At 42.7% G+C, this 23,499-nt stretch overlaps 1 protein-coding gene across 1 annotated transcript in view; it reads right to left on the minus strand.

Annotated features, from left to right (window-relative positions):
* Positions 1-23,499, minus strand: part of IL15 (interleukin 15) — a 72,070-nt gene that overhangs the window by 40,402 nt on the left and 8,169 nt on the right. The window contains exon 2 of the mRNA XM_074993274.1: positions 12,310-12,439. Coding sequence (XP_074849375.1) covers positions 12,310-12,372 — 63 coding nt within the window. The 5' untranslated portion in view covers positions 12,373-12,439. The remainder of the gene's footprint in view (positions 1-12,309; positions 12,440-23,499) is intronic.

The following is a 23,499-nucleotide window of genomic DNA, read 5'->3' on the forward strand; positions in this document are numbered from 1 at the left end:
AAAGCAGTTGCAACCCTTCCCAGCTTGGTATCATCTGCAAACTTAAGCGTACTTTCTATGCCAATATCTAAATCACTGATGGAAAATATTGAACAGAACTGGTCCTAACATAGACCCCTGTGGAACCCCACTTGTTATACTTTTTCAGCAGGATTGAGAACCATTAAGAACTACTCTCTGGGTATGGTTATCCAGCCAGTTATGCACCCACCTTATAGCAGCCTCATCTAAATTGTATTTGCCAAGTTTTTTATAAGACTATCATGCGAGACCATATCAAATACTTGACTAAAGTCTACATATACCACATCTACCGCTTCTCCCCTATCCACAAGGCTCATTATCCTATCAAAGAAAGCTATCAGATTAGTCTGACATGATTTGTTCTTTACAAATCTATGCTGGCTGTTCCCTATCACTGTTCACAGGAAGAGTGTGAACAGTCATTTCTTTGTGTGTTTTATTTTTCTTAACTTTAGTGATTCTCACCAAACAAGCATGATGAACTATATAGTGAAAGCTACCCAGGCACAGCTTGCTATGTAGCGATTTGTGCCCAGGTAAGCTGCATGATATAATGCCGGGTGTCTTCAGTCATGAGGCACTATATACTGCAGCTTATCTGTAGTGCTCTGTAACTGCCACACGTATACTGCAAAGGCTGCAGGAGTAGTATCACTGAAACGCTGATGTATTGGAATTCAGGAGCAAAGAGGATGATGCTAGTGCAATGCTAACACTGCTAACACTTGGAAATAACAGTGCCAAACTTCTTATTGCAGATACAAATTGAGTATCTCTCTACTGTCTGAAATCTATTTCATTCTTTTGTTTTTTCTCTGGTAGATGTGGAAAATCTTTTGGAAAAGACTCGGGGATTATGAGTACTATATATAAACTATGAGCATAGATAGACTATTAATAGACTGAGTTAAATTATATTACTTGGTTAAATACATAATAAACCATAGAATTGCAAGACTGGAAAGGACCTTGACAGATCATCTTGTCCAGTATTTTTAAAGTATGTTCTGTGGAACACTGGTGTTCTATGAACAAGTTTTAGATATGCTGCGAGTTTCTGACATTTTTTTGATCTCGTACACTCAAGGTGTATGGTAGCATACATTTTCTGTTAAAACCAGATACAATATTACCTTGTCTTTGTTATACCTGATTTGTTTCTGCTGTATATGTTGCCTGGTGTTTGTGTTTTGTGTTCTGACAGCAACTTTAAGAAAACTTTCATAGGTATTCCATGATCTCAAAAAAGAAAAAAGTTTAAGAAACACTGATCTAGTCCAATCCCCTGGGCTAAGTTTACACTGACCCCTTTCAAAAGGGGCATGCAAAATAGCCGATCAGAAATGCAAATGAGGCACTGATTGCATATGATTCCTTTCAAAAGAACTCCCTCTACATGTCCGTTTTGGCTTTCAAAAACAGCACTTCCAGACCAGCGAATGGCCTCTATTATGCAAATGAGGTGTTGGATATGCAAACCAGTGCCTCATTTACATTTTCAGCAGCCATTTTTGAATATCCCTTTTGAAAGGGAGGGATCAGTGTAGACATAGCCCTGCAGTGTAGCAGGACTAAACCCTATCTAGGCCCCTAATAGATGCCTAACTCAGAAGAGGGTAAGTGCTGGCCTGTAGCCTGGATCCAGTCCACCAGGGTTAGTCACTAGTGGGCCCCCACCCCTATATTCACCTCTGCCTCTGCAGGTATCAGGTGATCACTGATCTTGCAGGAGCAGGTGGCAGTTGTCTTCCTGGGAATACCGGTGGTGGGCTGCAGCTTTTTTACTGCCCGCTCCTGGTCTAACTGGTTCTTAGAAACCTCTAGGCCATGGCTACACTAGCCCCCACCTTTTGAAAGGGGGATGCTAATCAGCCACTTTGGCAGATGCTAATGAGGCGCTGCTATGACTGTGCAGCACCTCATTAGCATGATGATGGCCATGTGCATCTTGAAAGTGCTGCTTTCAAAATGCACACCACCGGTGTAAATGGGGGGGCCTTTCAAAAAGACACCATGCCCCCCCCCCAGATTGAAGCCCCCTCTTCCCAAAACCAACAGGAAGAAGGGGCTTTTGAAATCTGGCGTGGCCTTTTCAAAAGGCTCCTGTCTACATCGGCGGCATGCGTTTTGAGACATGCACAGACACAATTATGCTAATGAGGCATTGCATATTCATAGTGCCTCACTAGCATCCCCCTTTCGAAAGGGGGGAGGCTAGTGTAGCCACAGCCCTAGTGATGGAGATTTCATAATTTCCCTGGATAATCTTGTTCCACTGCTTCACCACTTCTACAGTTACAAAGTAGTTTCTGTATCAGAGGGGTAGCCGTGTTAGTCTGGATCTGTAGAGCAACGAAGGGTCCTGTGGCACCTTATAGACTAACAGAAAAGTTTAGAGCATGAGCTTTCGTGAGTTAACTCACTTCTGAAGTAGTGAGTTAACTCACGAAAGCTCATGCTCTAAACTTTTCTGTTAGTCTATAAGGTGCCACAGGACCCTTCGTTGCTCTAAAGTAGTTTCTGACATTTAAGCAGCATCTCTGGTTGCAATTTAAAACTTCTTACTACTTGTCCTAGTCTCAGTAGATAAGGAGAACAATCTATCACCTCCTTATAACAGCCTTTTAAATACTTAAATTTCTGTCCACCTCAGTCTTCTCTCCTCCAGAGTAAATAAACCCATGTTTTTAATATTTCCGCATAGGTCACATTTTTCTCTCTTTTTCTCATGGGTCACAATTTCCTAGACCTTCAATCACTTCTGTTGCTCTTCTCAGGACTTTCTCCAATTTGTCTACATCGTTTCCAATGGTGATTGGTGTGGTCTCCAGAACTGGATATGGTACACCAGGTGAGGTCTTACTGGTGCTGAGCAAAGTGGAAGACTGACTTCTCATGTCTTGCTCGCACCCATCCTGCTAACACTGCTTGGTTTTTGTGAAGCTACAAACTAACACGGCCGTCCCTCTGAGGCTACTCAGTGTATGATGTTCACTTTTTTTGGTAACCTTGCTGACTCTCATTCAGTCAGTGACCCACCTTCGGATCCTTTTCTGCATAGTCCTCCCTAGACAGTCATTTCCCTATTTTGTATTTGTGCAATTGATTATTCCTTCATAAGTGTAGTACTCACATTTATCCTTCTTGGATTTCATCCTTTGTATTTCAGACCATTTCTCCAGTTTATCAAGATCATTTTGAATTCTAAACTGGGGCTTTAAGGATGTAATGTGGATGTATATATGATGAACAGTGACAAATATAATCTAATCTCAAAAAAGTACATTGGCATTGGAAAAGATTCAGAAAACAGCAACAAAAATGATTAGTGGTTTGGAACAGGTGCCATGTGAAGAAAGATTAAAAAGACTGGGACTTTTCATCTTAGAAAAGAGGAAAACTAAGGGGGTCGGGGGGACAGTGATAGAGATCTGTAAAATCATGGCTGGCCAGTTAAGCTGGATATACAGCTGCTTCACATCTTCAAAGCAGTGCAAAGCAGTATAGTGTAGTAGTTAACCTGGCTTTAAATTTGCAATTGATTTTATTGGCTTAGAGGGTGATTTTTTTTTCCAGAGATAGAAGTTGTGTGAATGGAAGGGCAATGTTCAGCACAATCTCCAGCTCCCACTTTAAGGGATAACCCAATCCCCAATGTTTCTGATTTAATTTCCCCAGCTTGGTGTGTAGCAGAGTTGATTCAGAAGAGTCAGGGGAAGTTGTCTTTCAAGCACTGAAGCACAAGTTAATATGCATCTATGGAACTGCTGAACAGCAGTTATAGCTGGGCCAAGTAAAATGTGCAGTCACCCTCATATCTTTGAGCCATTACAACCAGCAGAATTGTTGCATAAAAATTAGCTCTAGAGAGCGGATGTCAATGGGCTTAGTTGCTTCTCATGGGTTATCCCTCCTAAGTGTTATCCCTTCTCATGTATTAGCCCTGTTATATGAGCTGTTGAACGGACCTTCCCCATAGCTTACAACACCAATATTGTAGGCAAACTGTTAAGAATGTAAACTTAAGTTTCACCCTAATCTTTTCCAAAATCCCCTATGCATGAAACGTTAATCAAGCTTAACTATTGGGAATGTTTGAGGAATTTGTTTAATTTATTATTGCATTCATTTGAGACAGAAAATCCTTTCAGACCCCAGTGTTGACTTTAAGCTTACTGACAGATGTTGAGAGCAATTTTCTGTTGAAATGTCACCTTATTTCTTTATCGCTGTTCAATGTTTAGGTCCGCAGACTTTAACATACTTACATATGTATAACAGTATGGGGTTTTACCTTATCTACCTATAGGATCTAGAAAATTCATTCATTCTTTAGCTCAAAGAGAAAATGCTGTAAATTTGGGGAAGTTACAGAATATTTTCCACAAGTGAATCCCAGCTTTAAAGTGTGGAAGTGTAATTCAGCCGCAAGTGTAGAGTCCACAATCAGGGCCTCCATAATAAATAGAGCATATTTTCAAAACTTTCTTTTAAAAATATTGAAACCATTTATAAATTATAATCAGATATTGGAATTAAAATGGGAAAATAATCAGTATTGGGAGCAGTGAGCATGTTGCCATTGAATCTTAGTACAACTGAGCCCTCATTTCTGCAACTCATAAGCCCTACCACAATACAAATACTGTAGTACGCAACTGTAATATAAAATATGGTAATACCATTTATTAGACTGCTTTTTAAAGGGCTTGGGTGATTTTTTTCAAGGTGACTTGCCTTCTAAGTCACTTAATTGCTTTTGAAATTTGCCATTCTTCATCTTTAGAGTGGCACTTCAAGTATTTCTGTCTGTTTTGTTCGGCTGATTTCTGGGATTAGCTAATGACTGAATAATCAATGAATATATTTGTCCAGGGAATAACACCTACAGTAGCTGTGTTAGAGCTCTATCTGCTTTTTAAAGGGATTTAATATTTTAAATGAGAGGAAAGAGAATCCGTAACTGACAACCAGAGATACTGATATCTAACAGCAGCCTAACACAGCCCTTTATCACATTTGCCATTTAATGCAGGGTCTAATATGTGGCAACTTGCATAGGTAAGAACCTTCTCAGCATTGCCAAAATGCAGACTATATATAGAAACCACATCAAATGAGCACACAGAGGCAAAAACATCCAAAATGGTGAAAACCACTCTGGGGATATGAAATTGTAGAACTTGTGTGGAAAAAGTGTATGTTCAGATTTCTCCAACAGATGCCAGTCTTTAAAGGACACAAGACACCATTTCATTTAAACAAATTCCAGGCTGCAGAAAGATTGGCATATCTCTTGTGAATGATCAATAGTTTCTGGCAATTGATGTGTACTGTATGTAAATACTAGAAAAAGAACAACACATTACTCAAATGACATACACGACAGGGTTATATGCAGGATTAACACGTCCACATTATTACAAGATTTCTACAAATCCAGTACTGCAGTTCAGTTTTTAATGAATTGTTTGAAAAAGGATCATCATCAACAACCATGGGCTCGGCGCCTGTTGGCGTCTTATGCCTCTCTCACTATTTCCTTCCATCTGTCCCTGTCCAGTGCGGAGTGGCTTAGTTTCTGTAGCGTAGGTCCGCACCAATCTACTGTATCGTCTACCCATTCTCTGTGGGGTCTGCCTCTCCCTATTCAAGCCAAATACCAAGGTATTGACTTTTTGTTTGTCATTCATTCTGCAGATATGCCCAAATAGCTGTAACTTGTGCTGTATAACTTTCTACAGTAACAGCAATGAAGGGTCCTGTGGCACCTTATAGACTAACAGAAAAGTTTTGAGCATGAGCTTTCGTGAGCACAGGCTCACTTCATCAGATGCTGGTCTTGGAAATCTGCAGGGCCAGGTATAAATAAGCCATTTATTTACTTATTTATACCTGGCCCTGCAGATTTCCAAGACCAGCATCTGATGAAGTGAGTCTGTGCTCACGAAAGCTCATGCTCAAAACTTTTTTGTTAGTCTATAAGGTGCCACAGGACCCTTCGTTGCTGTTACAGATCCAGACTAACACGGCTACCCCTCCGATACTTTCTACAGTAGTTTCTCTTTCAGCTGTATCTTGCTATATAATTCCTTGTTGTGACCGCCTGCATCCATCCTATTCTCAGGGTCTTTCTAGAACAACTCCTCTCGAATGCCAATATCCTTCTCTTTGAATCTTTCATTATTACCCATGTTTCACATCTGTACAAATGCTGCTGAATACACACATTCTCAATGCACTCAGCTTCCTTCGTAAACTAATCACTTTGCTTTTCCAGATCTTATCCATTGCCTCCTAACTTGCTGTTGCTTTTGCTGTTCTAGTCGCTATTTCCTTCTTACAGTTTTGATCATACTTCCTGTTGCTCCCCAGATACATGAACTTCTCTACATTCTCTAGCTTGATCCCACCTACACTGATCTTCCTATTTTTATCTCCAAATAACGTTGTTTTCGTTTTATCAAATTTCATAATCAGTCTGTACTACTTTCCTTCTTTTAGCACCTGCACCATTCTCACTAGCTTCTCTTCATCTTCCTCGATAACTGTATCTGCAAACCTCAAGTTGTTTTAAGAACGGAACTTTCTTATAACTAATCCTCTCCCTCTTATGTCATTAAGAATGCACATTAACTTACAAAGCCCAGGGCATAACACCCACTCATTTACTGGGTCAGCCAGCCCCATTAATTTTCAAAAGTAGGAAATTTATTTTAAATTTTGTTTTGCTAATCTATCTTTTGGATAAACATATGACAAGTTCAAGTATTTGGGGCTCCTACAGCTGGGTATCATCTAAGCCAGGAAACATGGAATAAGTCACTGACAGATGACATATGATCATTTAACAGCAATCCCACTGTTTAAGGGTTCCAAGGCAGCAATAATTCCATTCTCCTCTCTCTAAAGCAGCGCCCACAACAACCCACAGTCATCACCTTTTTGCTAGGTAAAGACCAATCTCTCATCAATATACCAATTAGCAGTCTGCAGCAATGTTTGCTTGTCAAACTATCAAACCCTTTTAAGATGCATGAGCACAGAGGCAAAACAAGCTCTGCATTTACATTGCCATGCCCTTCTCAACCTTGGTTGTTATTTCATCTTTGTACAAGAAGGGACTGAGGACTGATGATTAGGTAAGAAGGGGTAGAGTTTACTTTTTGTTAATGTGGCATAGAATCCCAAAATGCTACCAACTTATTTTCTGGAACAGATCAATTTGAACTACCTACTGTAAATCACAAAATAAGTAGGGGATTATATAAAATGCTAGTCCATACAACTCAAATTAAGTTGGCAATCTCATGAGCAACAGGACTGTGATGTGGAAATTTCTGTGAGGATTAATATGATTCAGTCATTAATTTTCATAACTATTTTGGTCATTTCTCCCTGGATTGCGTTAATGTCATGATGAAAACTGGAGTTCATGGAATATTTCAGATGGCTTTAGAATTAAGTCTTCAGTAGCCTCAAAGTTCTCTTCTGGAAGTCTTAAAGTTTAAATGAGTGTCAGAAAATTCTAGAACCAGCATAATTATGACAGGATACTAAATCGGAGCTGAAGCGAGGGTTGGGGACAGAGGGGGCAAATTTATATTTAATTATGGCTACATCTACACTAGCATTCCTCTTTCAAAATAAAGAGGCAGAAGGGTTCTTTCGAAGATAGGGATTACTTTCAAAAGAACTGCATCTACACTGCTCTTTCAAAAGAAGCTCTTTTGAAAACATGCAAATGAGGTGCCAGATATGTAAATCTGTGCCCCATTTGGATTTTTGATTTCCTTCATTTGCATGCCTCTTTTGAAAGAGGCATGCTTGTGTAGACGTAACCTCTGTGAGAGAGAATAATTGAAGAAAGTCTTTTTGCAAGAAACAAAATGACCAGACTCGCAGGTTCAAAGATAAGGTCTATTAAATATACCATTTTACATTTATTTAGTATCTTAAATCAAAAAGTCTGTGGAAGAAATTTTCAACCATCTAATTATCTCACCAGTACCTCTTGAAAGGGGATAGGAGATAGCTAAATGATCTTGCTACTGAAATGTAGCTCTGTCTGTGGGGAAAATAGCACTGGTTACAAAGCACAATATTGTTACATGGCAGGCTAGGGATACAAACCAAAGTAAACTGCCAAATCTTTGGTCCCTTCTCTGGCTGCTGCAAGACTGGCCCATATGGAAGGCAGAATGTAGTTACTGGATACTAAACAGGAGTTTGGTCAGAACATTAAGGCTCCTAGTTCTCCTCTTGCAAAATTTATCATGAGATGTTGAAAATGCAAAAGTAGGTCAAACACATTGTTTTATGATGCAACAGAGTAACTACTTTTCACAGCAGTGCACAGTGTAATAATATCCCTGGATCAAATAGGCAAAGAGAAAAAAAAATCAACTGCTGAATCATTAACATCCTCCTATTTGCATCCCTTTGTTTTTCCCTGGAAGTCACTCATCCAAATACAATTGGACCTCCCTGGTCCAGCACCCTTGGGGTCCAGCCAGTCCCCAGTGCAGCAGTTTGCCTGACTAGGGGAAATCAATGCTGGTCTTTCTGCTGTTGGCCTCTGGATTCTCTTGGGAGAAGTGAGGGGGCTGCCAGCCTTTCAGTTGCCAGGCTCCCCTCTGGCTGGTGGACCCTGCTGCCAGGCTCCCTTCCTGGCCACTGACCCCCACTGCTAGCCCCTGCCACCAGAAATCACTCTTGGCACTGGCCATGCTCCCTGCTGCCAGGCTGCAGGCCCAGTTCTGCTCCTGGCCTTGGCTGTTAGATCTCCCAGCCACTGGCCTGCCAGCACAGCTCCACCCCTGGTTCAGCTGCGCTCCCAGGCCCCAGCCTGGCTCCACTCCTGGCCACCAGACTGCCAACCCAGCTCTGCTCCTGGCCCTGCTGCACTCCTGGCTTCTGGTCTGCCTCCACTTCTGGCCACTGATCTAGCTCTGCTCCCAGTCACACGCATCTGTGCCACCTGACTCCCTGCTTTCAGCTGCTGAGGGCTCTCTGATCCAGCAATGTCCACGGTCCTGCCAGGCCTGGACCAGAGAGTTTCCACTGTATCTACAATGTCTAACATAGTTTGCTTGGAAACTGTGTGGCTTCAGACCAGACATTGCGTGCAGCATTTCTCAATGGTGTTAAGGTTATCTAATCATTTCCATGTCCCTGTTTTCACTTGTTTATAACTTGAACAAAACTAAACCTTCAAAGTTTTTCCATGATTTCAGACTGTCCCATGTCGAGTTTTTGGGGAGGTACAAAGGGAAGAGGGAGTTTAAATAAACAAAGCCATTTTCAACAATGAGGTCAATGGGAAAAATAGCAAATAAAATTCCCACAGTGTTTTGAACTGTTCTAGCATCTCAGTGGTTTGAAATAAGAACTTTGACATCTGGGAAAAGAATAGTTCTGAGGTCAGTGGTTCACTGTCCTCATGAAAATTCATCCCACTTTTACCAAGTTAAAAGCATGCAGTATTGCCACTTCTTTGCATGTGCAATAGAAATGTCACTTCTGAGAGTTCACATTCATACTGCATCATTCTGAAATAATGACTCACTGTTTGTATGTCCACGAAGCACTCAAGTAAAATGGTAACAGAGAGGAAGCTGTGCTAGTCTATACACTATCAAAACAAAAAACAGTCAAATAGCACTTTAAAGACTAGCAAAATAGTTTATTAGGTGAGCTTTCGTGGAACAGACCCACTTCTTCAGACCATAGCCAGACCAGAACAGACTCAATATTTAAGGCACAGAGAACCAAAAACAGCAAGCAAGGAGGACAAATCAGAAAAAGATAATCAAGGCGAGCAAATCAGAGAGTGTAGGGGTAGGGGGGAAGGTCAAGAATTAGACTGAGCCAAGTATGCAGACGAGCCCCTATAGTGACTCAGAAAGTTCCCATCATGATTTAAACCATGTTCATGTGCCGAATTTGAATATAAAAGCCAGCTCGGCTGCTTCTCTTTCCAGAACGGTGCGACAATTCCTCTTCAGTAACACACATACCTTTAGGTCATTGACAGAATGCCCCATTCCATTAAAATGTTGACTAACTGGTTTGTGGATCTGGAGTGTTTTGATGTCTGTTTTGTGCCTGTTGACCCTTTGTCTAAGGGAGTTAGAAGTCTGTCCAATATACAAAGCATCTGGGCATTGTTGGCACATGATGGCATATATGATGTTACTAGAGGAGCATGAGAAAGTGTCCATGATTCTGTGAGTAACCTGGTTAGGTCCAGTGATGGTATTTCCAGAGAAGATATGTGGACAAAGCTGGCAGCGGGCTTTATTGCAGGGAAAGGTTCCAGGACTGGTATTCCTGGGGTATAGACTGTGGCTGTTAGTGAGGATCCTCATGAGGCTGGGAGGTTGCCTGCTCTCTCCTACAGACATGTCACCCAGGGCCTTCTGGAGTATAGCATCCTGATTAAGAATAGGTTGTAGGCCTTTAATAATTCATTGCAGTGGTCTGAGTTGGGGGCTGTAGGTGATGACCAGTGGTGTTCTGTTCTTGGCTTTTTTGGGCCGATCTTGGAGTAGCTGGTCTCTGGGTATTCGTCTGGCCCTGTCGATTTGTTTTTTTACTTCTCCTGGTGGGTAATTCAGGTTTATGAATATTTGGTAAAGTTCTTGTAGTTTTTGGTCTCTGTCAGTTGGATCAGAGCAAATGCGATTGTACCTAAGAGCTTGACTGTAAACAATGGATCTAGTCACGTGTGCAGGATGGAAACTAGAAGGGTGTAGATAAGTATAGTGATCAGTAGGTTTTCGGTACAGTGTGGTACTGATCAGGCCATCCTTGATTAGTACTGTAGTGTCCAGGAAATGTATCTCTTGCATGTTGTAATCGAGGCATAAATTGATGGTGGGGTGTAGATTGTTAAAGTCTCTGTGGAATTCTTCTAGAGCCTCTGTACCATGGGTCCAAATCATAAAGATGTCATCAATGTGTCTTAAGTAGAGGAGTGGTAATAGGGGACGAGAGCTGAGGAATCGTTGTTCCAGGTCAGCCATAAATATATTAGCATATTGTGGGGCCATGCGGGTGCCCATAGCAGTTCCACTAATCTGGAGGTATAAATTGTCCCCAAAACAGAAGTGATTGTGTGTGAGAACAAAGTAACAGAGGTCAGACACCAGATTGGCTGTGGTGGCATCAGGGATGGTATTCCTGATTGCTTGTAATCCGTCTTTATGTGGAATATTAGTGTACAGAGCCTCTACATCCATTGTGGCAAGGATGGCGTTATCAGGAACTTTTCTGATGTTTTGTAATTTCCTCAGGAAGTCGGTGGTATCTTGGATATAGCTGGGACCATAGGGTTTGAGGAGAGAGTCCACGTAACTGGATAGTCTGGTGGTAAGGGTGCCAATACCTGAAATGATAGGGCGTCCAGGGTTTCCAGGTTTGTGGATTTTTGGAAGTAAATAGAATAATCCAGGCTGCGGCTCAGATGGTGTGTCTGAGTGAAAGAGGTCCCGAGTAGCAGCAGGGAGTTCCTTCAGTAGTTGTAATTTCCTTTGGAATTCCAAAGTGGGATCAGCGGAGAGAGGTCTGTAAAATGCGGTGTTGGAGAGTTGTCTGGCTGCCTCCTGTTCATAGTCTGACTTATTCAGGATGACAACAGCACCCCCTTTGTCAGCTGGTTTGATTATGATGTCTGGGTTATTTTTGAGACTCTGGACAGCATGGCGTTCAGCATAGTTGAGATTGTGTCTCATTTGGCATTGTTTGTGTATAATGTCAGCCTGAGCACGGTTGCGGAAGCACTGTACGTAGAAGTCCAGACTTTCACTGCGACCCTCAGGAGGAGTCCACATAGAGTTCTTCTTCTTTTGTTGTTGGTAGGGGGGTCAAGAGAGTCGGAGTAAAATGGTTTCTAACTTCAACTGCTCTTTTTCCCTCTATTGAAGACTCTTTGGCCAAGGATAAGCAACCTCCTTATCTCGAGGTTTATTAATAACAAACCAGTGAATGAGAGGAATAAAACTGAAAACAGATATTACTGTGCTAAACAAAGAGCAGTACTAACCATTAAATAAACTAAGAACATTCAGCACTCTTTGAACCATTCTTGTGTAAATGGGTAATAGGTAGTGACAAAACATAAGAGAACCAATTTTCTCATCTGAAACAAAATCAGGGTTAATTTAAAGTTCTGAATTTAGAATCTCATACAAGTGTCCCATTTGGAACTGCTAAAGTGCTTCCCAGTTTTATACCATTTTGGAAGATGATAGTATATAGGTAAACTCAACAAATGTGACTTACCTGAGTTCCTAGACAGTGCCATGCTCCATCAGAGTTCCACTGTGGCCATGCAAGCACCAGCATGATGCCTGCTGGGACATCACTCAAATCAGAAGCGGAGTAGCTACATTAGAAAAGCTCATCTGAGCCCCTAGAGGTGGGGGTGGGGGGAAAAAACAGTAAGTTTAATGCTGGGCTAAACTCCATCCAGAACATTAAAACCATTGTGGGTATTCAGAACAGCCAGTTAAAAATACGGAAATTTTGTAGTTTGGCTGTGCAAGTCATCTTTAAACTTCCCTACTGTTGGAAAAACATGAAGGCCGTGGCTACACTAGCACCCCGCCTTTCGAAAGGGGGATGCTAATAAGGCGCTACCATGCATATGCAGTGCCTCATTAGCATAAAGGCAGCCATGCGCATTTTGGAAGTTCCACTTTTGAAACACGCGCCGCTGGAGTAGACAGGGGGCCTTTCAAAAAGACCCCCTGGATTTCAAGAGCCCCTTCTTCTCATTTGGTTTTGGGAAGAAGGGGCTTTTGAAATCTGGGGGTCTTTTCAAAAGGCTCCCCCCATCTACACTGGCAGCACGCCTTTCAAAAGCAGGACTTTCAAAATGCACACAGCTGCCATTATACTAATGAGGCACTGCATATTCATGGCAGCGCCTCATTAGCCTCTGCTGAAGTGGCTCATTAGCATCCCTGTTTTCAAAGGAGGGTGTTAGGTTCGCCACAGCAGCAGGGTATTGATTGACTTGGTTACGTGGATAACAGCAGCCCCCACTGTAGGTTTGCCCACTCCAGACTGCTTGCTCACTGGCCGGTAGCTGGCTGGAGCTGCAAACTTTCACACAGCTATTGCCACTCGCTTCTGAGGTGTCAGAGCAGGGCTCATTTTGCTATTACTGTTCTTCAGGATAGGGGGAAAACAATTCACAAAGTTCTGTGAAAGTGGCCTTACACATGTGGCTGTTTTGTTGCCACCACTGATCATCTCTTACCCACAGAACAATGCGGTCCCACCAGTCTCAGCTTGTTTCGCAGCACCAGAACTAGCGTGCCATGGTGTACAAAGCATCATGTGCAGCCACTATCTCCCTGTTCCGCCTCTCCCGTGTTTCACATTCATCTATGTCTGTGTCCTCCTCAGTCTTCATCACTCTGAAGACAGCTTAGGCTTTGCACATACCACAGCATAATACGTGTGGTGCTCATAACAGTGTGAGGTTGGACGAGTTCCATGATAGCTTTGCGGTGGCACCTGCACTGATACCTGGTGAAAAAAGGACCCCAAAACACTTTTTGCCATTGCTTTTTCAAAGGGAGGGGGAGGAGATAAGTACACTGTAGGAGGCTGACGACACACCAGAATCACCTGTGGTACTATCAAACACGGGGAGCTTAACCCACAATGCAAGGGGGCAGTAGGAACTGTGGGATAAGTCGAAGCGGCCAGCCCTAATGAGGATGCACTCCATTGACTTCATGTGCCTGTACGAACATACCCTCTGTTTTATAAAATCAGGTACTAAATAATTGACCTTAATCTCCTACTATAGATGTACCCTAGAACTATTAATGTCAATAGAGGCTCATGCTTGATGCAGTGGCAGAAGCATTTCCCTAACAATTTTGAAACGTTGCTTTTTGTGTGCACACACATCTGCATTGTGCAATTGTAGGAAAATTCTTGCTATAATCACTCTATCATGAAAGAAGCTAAACACAGAGTGAATTAAATAATTATGACACAGGAGCAGATAGGCCATGTCGTTCTTAAGAAGTGACCCATCATTTTTTCCACCAGCTTTATTTAATCAGTTCTTCTGTAGCTGTTTGGCAATATAGCAGCTGCCCAGCCAGTATCTCCTAGGCTGTGTCTACACTTGCATTCCTCTTTCAAAAGAGGAATGCAAATGATGGAAATTGAAAATGCACATGAGGCAGTGGTTTACATATCTTGTGCTTCATTTGCATAACCTTTTCGGAAGAGATTCTTTTGAAAGAAAGCAAGCAGTGTAGATGGGGCTCTTTCAAAAATAAACCCCATTTTTGAAAGAACCCTTCTTCTTGAAACAAAATAGGAAGACAGGTTCTTTTGAAGATGGGGTTTATTTCTGAAAGTCCTATCTACACTGCTTGCTTCCTTTCTTTCAAAAGAATCTCTTCTGAAAGAAGGTTATGCAAATGAAGCACAAGATACGTAAACCAGTGCCTCATTTGTATTTTCTATTTTCCCCCATTTGCATTCCTCTTTTGAAAGAGGAATGCAAGTGTAGCCACAGCCCTACGGTCTTCTTAACAGCCAATTCCCTTTTGTACTTCATTTTTCTCAACTAAAAACAGTGAAATAACAAGTACATTTAATTTGTTTTAAAGTCAGCTTTTGTTTCTTTCACTCTTGGGTTCCTATGCACATGTCAAAGAGTTTGGGAGAATGTTTATTTGTTTAAAATATTTGTTGACATTTTAATTTAAACATTGATGGAATAGTGGTCTTGAAATTTGTAAATGTCCATTTTCTAAAAACTAAACTATGAGAAGTATTTCGTCTGAATGCAGGACCATAAGCACAGTGGAGCGAGCAGGGCAGCTGATCAAGGTGCAAAACAGTGTAGGGGTGCTCTGTCCATGCCCTACTATGCAGGGCTGCTCATCCCTTAAGGGAGTCTGACCATCTATATGAAAACATCTATGGGGCAGTCACATGCCACTTGAGCCTTTAAATAATGTCCTCACACTATCGATGGTTATGTGTCACCTCTGAATGAAACAGCAATATGATGGGGGGGAAAAATAGCAGGCAGCACATCTCTGCCTGCTTGCTTCAGGCACTAAGATGCCTGCTTATGGCTCTGATGGAGAGTTCCTTTATCTTGTACCAGCTGTTTTTTTTATGGTTAGGCTTAATCACAAAGTCAAAACTACTGCAACAAGGGTGCAATGGGAAATGCCCCCATCCCATGAGAGCAAACTTAACAAGCATTCCTACACTGAGTCAGTGACACCTGCATAGTATACTGCACCTGGAGAAAAGGAGCTTAATAAGTTGAACGTGGCCAGAGAAGAGTGGGGAAAATTGGCCCAGTGGCCCAGTCCAGAAATTCACCATTTTCTTTGAGGCCAGAGGATGTAGTTTTCCTATGTACTTTTCAAAAGAACTTGTATAACCAAACACAAATAACAATCCATCACCTTAATAATTTGTTCTTAACCATAAGATCTACAAAAACAAAGGACTCAATAGTCTAAGACCTAAAGCTTGCGTTAAACTCAGTGTTTATACAATTAATAGGTAGCCACAACAACTCTAGCAAACAATTACTATGATTATACCACATACCAAAATACTGATTAAAGCATTATATCAGTGCTATTGTTTGGCTTGAACTGGAGTACGACTGGGTTCTGAATGGGGCTTTTGCAATGCACTTCAATGGGAGCAGGCCCAGGGAAAGCAATGCACCTAAAGATGCCTAACCCTTTTTATAGTAAACTTCTGTAGTCTTGTGCTTATAAATTGGCCAAGCTTTTACTATTTGGATGAAAAATTCCATGCTGAGTGAATGCCTCACGCTGACTTACTTTTAAAAAAAAAAGTTCCATCAAAAAATATTCAGTCATTTCCAAGAACAAAATTAGGCAAAAATGCATTGTTTGGCAAAGTTTAAAGTCTTCAGAAGTTTCACTGAGATTCCATAGCAGCTCCTATTTCTCAGCAAGGATTTGAAATTTAACTGCATGGAAAACTTGCATAGATTTGGCAAAGTTGTAAGCCTTTGAAAATTTTAATTTCCACGTGCTCAGTAAAGTAAGTTTGTTAAAGCTTGCAACTGAAATTCCCCAAAGATTCCATCCCAAGTTCCAGGGCTGAACAAGAATTTGCACGTAGTATTTCTGTCTGGACGTTAAGGGTGCTGTGGTGCCAGGAACTGGAATGCTGAGAAAGCAGACCGTCTCCTGCGCTCTCACTGAATTCTCATCAAACAGCCAGCATGGGGGAGAAGGACCTGAGTATTGACAAATGATTAATGTAGGAGCTGGGCAGGAGACTAAGGCTGCATCTACACTATGAGATAAATTTGAATGTAAGGCAGTCAGCTCGATTGTACCACATGACTGTCTTTCCTGTAAATACCATTAGCTCGATATTGGGAGCCCTAATATCGAGGCTACAATGTCGCCGTTACCTGAGGGGGTAGAGCGTCAAGCTTCAATTCAGAAGTTCAATTAAAGGCCAGCGTGGAAGCGCCGCGTCTTATAATCAAATTTACTAGCCTCCAGAGGTGTCCTGTATGGAACCCATAATGGCCCTCAGTGCTCCGCTCTGGCCACTGCTCTCCAGTTTGAGGTAACAACAGGAAGACCGTGAACTTCAAAGCGGGAGCAGCAAGCCTGTGGCTGTGGGCTCATGTTAGTATGAGAAGTTGCGAAATGCCTTTCTTTCTTTGCTATTAGCACTGTGAGCACATCTGCCCATTACAAATAGCCCCTGCAGGGAGTTTGTGGTTCTGTCTCTACACTTGTTTTTTTCTTCACTGCCTGGTGCCAGCCGCTGACCCACTGCGTCATGTGGCAACAAGGCTGTTTGTCAGGGTCATGCTTGCATAAGATGTCGAGAAACTTCTCCAGTGTTTTACATCTGTGCATGAATCCTCTGCTCTCCCCTACCAATACCACAGAGTCAGGGTCTTTCCTGCACTCAGCCACATCACATGGGTAGCCCCGACCCAGTAAAAGGATGTGTCTGCTGTTTGGTGCTGACCATGCTGCCAGGCACTGTGTCCTAGCTTGTGCGTGGTTAGGGCTCCAAGGGTGGGAAAGATACTCGAGGACTTGCAGTCACCTGGGGGAAGTCTCCCTGGGAAGTCTTTTCCCGGTGGCTGAGATACTCAGAGGACCACTTCAACTGGTTCCCCACATCCATAGCAAGGGACCACTGGGGCTTGCAGCCGCTGAGGAGAAGTCTCCCCCCAGCAGCAAAGATAGTTGGGTGGGGGGACTACTTCATCTACTTCAACATTCCAGCTGCAGCACCCCCCTAAATCCCACCAAAGTTTTTTTGGCAGCTTGCTGTCCATTGTGGACACCTGCAGGGTTGATATTTTGGTTATAACATCCTTTTGCTAACATCTCCTATTTGTCTTTATGCTTTGACCCCCTCAGAAACACAGGGGGCAGGGGCTAGTTGAAATTCCTGTTTCCATTATAAGTTCAGTGTTTGATATTTCCCTGCCACCCCCGTGTTGGCAGTGTCTGTGTAGTGAAGGGGAAAGTCAAAAATTCTGTTTCCCTGGACTTTTTTTATCCTCCTCCTTCCAACTTTGAGAATACAGTCCCAGCCCCTCTATTATTTTCAGGGATCACATGCAATGATGGCAGGTGGGACACTCAGTGGATGGCCATTTGAGAACACAGTCATTGCAGCCTTACAGTGCACCAGAAAGCCAAAGACTCACCCCTCAGCAACAATCTTTTCTGAAAAACTTGCCTAACTTCTCTTTCTTCAAGCTTTTTGTGGTCCCTGTATTATTTTCAAAAAAGTCAAATCTTTTTTCCTAGAGTTTTCTATCCTTTCTTCTAACTTTGAGAATACAGTCAGGATCCCTGTGTTACTTTCAGGGATCAGATGCAAGGGGGGAGGGGAAGAGGGACACTCAGTGGGTGGCCAGTTGAGAATTCAGCTACAGAAGAAAGACATTTCCATAAACTTTTTTGCTGTCTGTGTGGATGCCCTACTTTTCCTTCCTTTCAACAGGAAAAATGGGGATTTGCTTAGCTCTGGAGGGGAATGAGGAAAATGCAATGTGGGAAGATGATGTCCAAAGACCAGCGAGCATACCCAGAATGCTACAGGGATGAGGGAACCATGGGATAGGTTCCCACAATGCATTACTGCAACACTTGATTTTTGCCAATTGAGTGTGGCAGCAATGAGTTGACTCTGAGGAGCATGTGGGGAAGGGATGATGGTCAAATTCAAATTATTAATTCCAGAATTACAAAATCAATATTAATAAAGTTGAATTTCTCATAGTGTAGACAGTGCGAGACAGGAATTTGGGATGGGGAAGGAGAACAAGACAGGAACTGGCAGTGGGAGACGAGCTGGGAACTGAGGCAGGATGGATGAGATAGAGGGCAAAGGGGGACCAGGCTTTGGCGGGAAGAAGCTGAAGGGTTTGTAACCACAAGAGCACTTATTTTCCTTTCTTGCCATTTCTCCATTCAGGGTAGGAAAAGGGCTATAAAGCTCTCCCAGACTCATGCCTTTCCATGTAGCTGTCACGCAACTTGGTATCTCTTCTGTCTGCTGAAACACATGTGCATCTTTTCTTGTGGCTGGCCAACACTCTGTTACATATACCAGGATGGATGGAAATACAGTATATCCTGTATATTTTAACTTCATAAGCATACTTTAATCACAGGCAAATGGGGGTTCACTCCTGCCAATTGGACCAAACAGCTTTGATATGATGCTCAGGATAACTTAATGAGGAACCAAAGGCAGCAGCCAAGTTGTTTCACTCTTCTAAGATTGCTGTCTGTAGTATCATTTATGGTAGGTGGTCCTCCCTTAGTTATCAAAGCTTCAGCCTTATAAACTTTCAACCCACCTGTTAAAAACTGTACTATTTAAAGTTGCAAACGGTAGACTGTAGCTTTGCAAGTCCTGTAACACCTTAGAAACTAACAAAGTTATCAGATTTTTCATCTGAGGAAGTGGGTTTTGCCTACAAAGCTCATGACCTAATAAATTTATTAGTCTGTAAGGTGCTAAAGGCCTGCTTGTTATTCAAAGTTGGCTTACAGGAACTCTCAATCTTCTGCACATACCAATAAACCACCAGAGAACAGCCAAGAACTGCAGGTGTCTATAATTCTATGTATAAATAAATTTAAAATCATATAAAAATGTGAGGGGTCTGGGTTGAGGCTGGAGATGAAAAGTTTGGGGTGCAAGAGGGGCTTGAGCATAGTATTGGAGGAGGAAGATGCAGGATGGGTCTGGGAATGAGGGGTTTACAGTGCAGGAGGGTGCTCAAAGCTACAGCAGAGGACTGGGGTGCTGGGTGGGGTGAGCACTCTGGCTAGGGCTGAGGATGAGGAGTCTGAGGTGCAGCAGGCAGGCTGTCCCAGGACTGGTGCCAGAGAGGACTCACACCAGCAGCAGAACTTCTTCTCCCCTGGTAGCACACTCAACCCACACCACTGTCATGCACGGGTTCCTAGGGTCCCTCTCAGGTCCATAAGCCCCCTCACCTCCCCTGTGGTGGGCACTGGGGGGTTGTCATCACATGTGCATCCCTGCTGCTTCTGCTCACTGTAGCCTCACGGGGGTTGGGGATAGGCGTTCCCCTTGCCCAGCACAGGGAGAAGTGGTGACTGGGAGTGGGGGGCGGTCATTTGTGTTGATGGAGGGTCATTCTGGAAAAGGCAAGGGTCTGACCATCTAAGGCAGGAGAAGAGAGTTTGGGTCAGCCTGTCCTGGTAGGGGGAGTGGGGCTTACTGGTGGGTGGGTGGCCCCTGAAACCCTGCTGCAGCAATTGATGCTGGGAACCAGCAAAGTGGAGCATCACCCAGAGCTGCATACAGGTGGCAGCTGCACACTTCCCAAGGTGCATGCAAGGATGCTCAGAGGCAGTGTGTGGAGGCAGGGCCCAAGGAGAGAGCTGGCCCCAAACATTGGTGGCAGGGCACCATGGGCCCATATAACTCACCGCCCCTATGAACAGCATATTCCAAATCTGCTATTTTAGGATATCATCTAGCACAACTTCAAACAAAGAAGCTGTAACCGTATTCGATTTTGTCTATTGTAGTCAATCTATCATGCATCTGTAAAGCCAATGGAGCCTGGTCATTGGCAGGTGAAGCTGAGCCTGTGACCTTAGGGACTAAAGCCATGTACCTCAGCAGAGTGAAATAGAAGCCAGCTTGGTCTCAGCTACAGTGGTATAATAGATTTCTTTCTCCTTTGTCAGTGGCCTCAGTGCCTCTGGACTACACATACCCTGGAGAAGATGGACTTATCCTTCTGGAACTCCTCCATTCCACAAAACTCCACCCAATAAGTCTCTCAGTGTGTGACTGTCCACCTTCTGGAAATCCAGAAAGACCACAGCCACTGCCTTGTTTTCCCTCTGAGCTTACACATGGGGATTTGTAGACCAAATACAGCATCAGTTGTGCTCCTTCCCAGCACAAATCCACACCGACCCTTCCAAATTTCAATTGTTCCATATAGATGCTCTTTAACAATCTTCTCCTATGCTTGTATAGTTTTTGATGTCAACTTAATTGGGTGATAATTAACACATTGTGTAATATTTTCTTCATGTTTAAAAATAGTCACCACAAAACTTTAATGCCATTCATTTGGCATTCTTTCCCAAGAATGTCATTGAAGAGTCACTTGACAGCTTCCTTTCCCAATGACTTCAGCCACTTCATTGGTACGTCATCATGCTCAAGTGCTTTCTCCTTTTCTATTTTCTTAAGTGCCTCCAAAACCTCTTCTTCCTGCATGCAGTCTGTCACATCCCAGTTCACTTTACATGTTCTTAATTCCTCCTTCGAATTCACACCATTTGTTCAAATAAAGACTAGATTTGGTTGAGACACCATTTGTTTGCAATATTCTGTTCTCATGTCTTATCTGAGCAAATTAATTCACACCCTTCATCATTTTTGCTTTGGCCTTAGCAAGTTCATAGATGATCTTGTCTCCCTGATAGCCTCCCAGTCAGTTAACCTACACAGCAAAGTTTTTTTTTTTTTTTGAAACAACAGCCATTATTTTGAAATAATTTTGTGAGCATCTACACTACGCACATACTATTTCAAAATAAATTCAAAATAGTGGGCACGTTATTTCGAATTTCATAACCTCATCTTAGGATGTATAATGCTTATTTTAAAATAGGTATTTTGAAACAGGCACTGTTAAGACAAGGAATAGAGCTATTTCGAAATAAGCCATCATGGCATCCAATGGCACTATTTCGGCACTAACGCCATCCGTGTAGACGGGACCTTTCGAAAGGACCCCTCTGACTTCAAAAGCCCCATCTTCCTAAAACCAAATAGGCAGAGGGTGCTTTCAAAGTCAGGGAGGTCCTTTCAAAATACCCGTCTACACGGGAGCATGCATGCCAAAAGTGGCACTTTCAAATCACGTGCAGCTGCCAGTATAGTGATGAGTGGCTGCACATTCATGTCAGTGCCTTATTAGCATCTTCCAAACTCCCTCATTAACATGGCCCCTCCAAAGCGGGGGGACATGTTCAGACACAGCCATCTAGACATGCTATTTTGAAATAGCTGGGTGCTACTTTGAAATGCATTCTTGTGTTTAGCTGTGTTATTAGCTTGTGTTTAGCTGTATTATTTCAAAATAAGTTATTTTTGCAATAGCTATTCTGGAATGGATTATTTCAAAATAATACTGCTATGTAGATATAGTCTTACAGAGCTCTTGGCGGCCAAATTTTTGGCTTAGCAACACTTCTTCCGGACTCCTTTTTTGTTTCTATAGGTGCCATCTTCAAACCACTGGCCTACAATCTTAATGGTTACATTTTTCTTCTCAATGGATTATTTAAATTTGATTTATTTCCTTTTTTATGTACCTATCCAGACAGGCTGAGACCTGGTGGAAGGCAACAATCAGATGCAGCATTAAGCAAGTATTCCCAGCTCTTGCAACCTCTTTCTGTACGGTGGAAATAGAAGAGAAGATCCTTCACCCCTCACTCTTCTATTCTGCAAAGTAAATAAGCTCAAATCCCTCAATATATCCTCATATGTCATGTGCTCCAACCCGCTAATTATTTGGTTTCCTCCACTGGACCTGTTCCAATGCATCTGCATCCTTTCTATACTGGGGTCGGTGGGCAGAACTGGACACACTACTCCAGATGTGGCCCCATCATGCTGAAAAAAGAGGAAAAATAACTTCTCTACATCTGCTGGAAATGCTCCTCCTAATGCATCCCAATATGTCACTAGTCTTCTTGGCTCCAAGGGCACACTGTTGACTCATATCCAGCTTCACATCCACCGTAATCCCCAGGTCCTTTTCTGTTGCACTACTACTTATCCCCAGCCTGTAACAATGCTTCTGGCTTTCTTCTGGCCCAAGTGCAGGACTCTACACTTGGCCTTGTTGAGCCTCATCAGATTTCTTTTGGCCCAATCCTGCAATTTATCTAGGTCACCCTGGACCCTATTCCTACCCTCCAACATATCTACCTCTCCCTCTAGCTTAGCATCATCCACAAATTTGCTGAGGATGCAATCCATCCTTTCATTCAGGTCATTAATAAAGAGATATATTGGACAATGCCATCCCTAGAATCTACCCTTGGTGCACTCCAATTGCAACTGACTGCAAACCAAACCTTGAGCCATTGATCACTATCCATTGGGCCTGACCATCTAGCCAGCTTTCTATCCATTTAAGTCCATTTATCTAATACCTACTTCCTTAAATTGTGGGTAAGAACATTGTGGGAGACTGTATCAAAAGCTTTACTAAAGTCAAGGTATATCACATCCATTGACTTCTTGATGTCCACACAGCCATTTACCTAATTGTAGAAGCTAATCAGATTGGTCAGTCATGACTTGCCCTTGATGAATCCATGTTGACTATTCCTGATCACTTTCCCTCCTCCATGAGCTTCAAAATGGATTTCTTGAGGATCCCCTCCACAATTTTTACAGGGACTGAGGTAAGGCTGACCAGTCTATAGTTTCCTGGGTTGTCCTTCTTTCCTTTTTTAAAGATGGGCACTACATTTGCTTTTTTCCAGTCATCTGGGACCTCTCCTGATCTCCATGAGTTTTTAAACATAATGGCCAAAGGCTCCGAAATGACATTTACCAACTCCCTCAGTACCCTTGGCTGCACATCTATTTCTCCTACTAGTTCCTTCCTGTTTGTGAGCAGTAGATCAAGCTGCATCTGGCCCATGGTCAGTTCCGTCAGCACTTGTACCAATAAGTTATTCTCAACATTCTCCAAAAACTTCCTGTATTGTCTCTGAGACTCCTGTTTGCTCCACCTCGTGAGAGATTAATAATCATTGTAATGCCTAAGGGAGAGACATGCAGCTAACTGGCCAATGTTATCATTCTGCAGTTTTCTGAAATTACCAGCTCACTGAGTTCATGCTCAATTTCTCATCACATTAAGTAAAG

This window comes from Carettochelys insculpta, chromosome 4 (genome assembly GCF_033958435.1).
Source record: "Carettochelys insculpta isolate YL-2023 chromosome 4, ASM3395843v1, whole genome shotgun sequence".
In the NCBI taxonomy this organism is placed as follows: Eukaryota; Metazoa; Chordata; order Testudines; family Carettochelyidae; genus Carettochelys; species Carettochelys insculpta.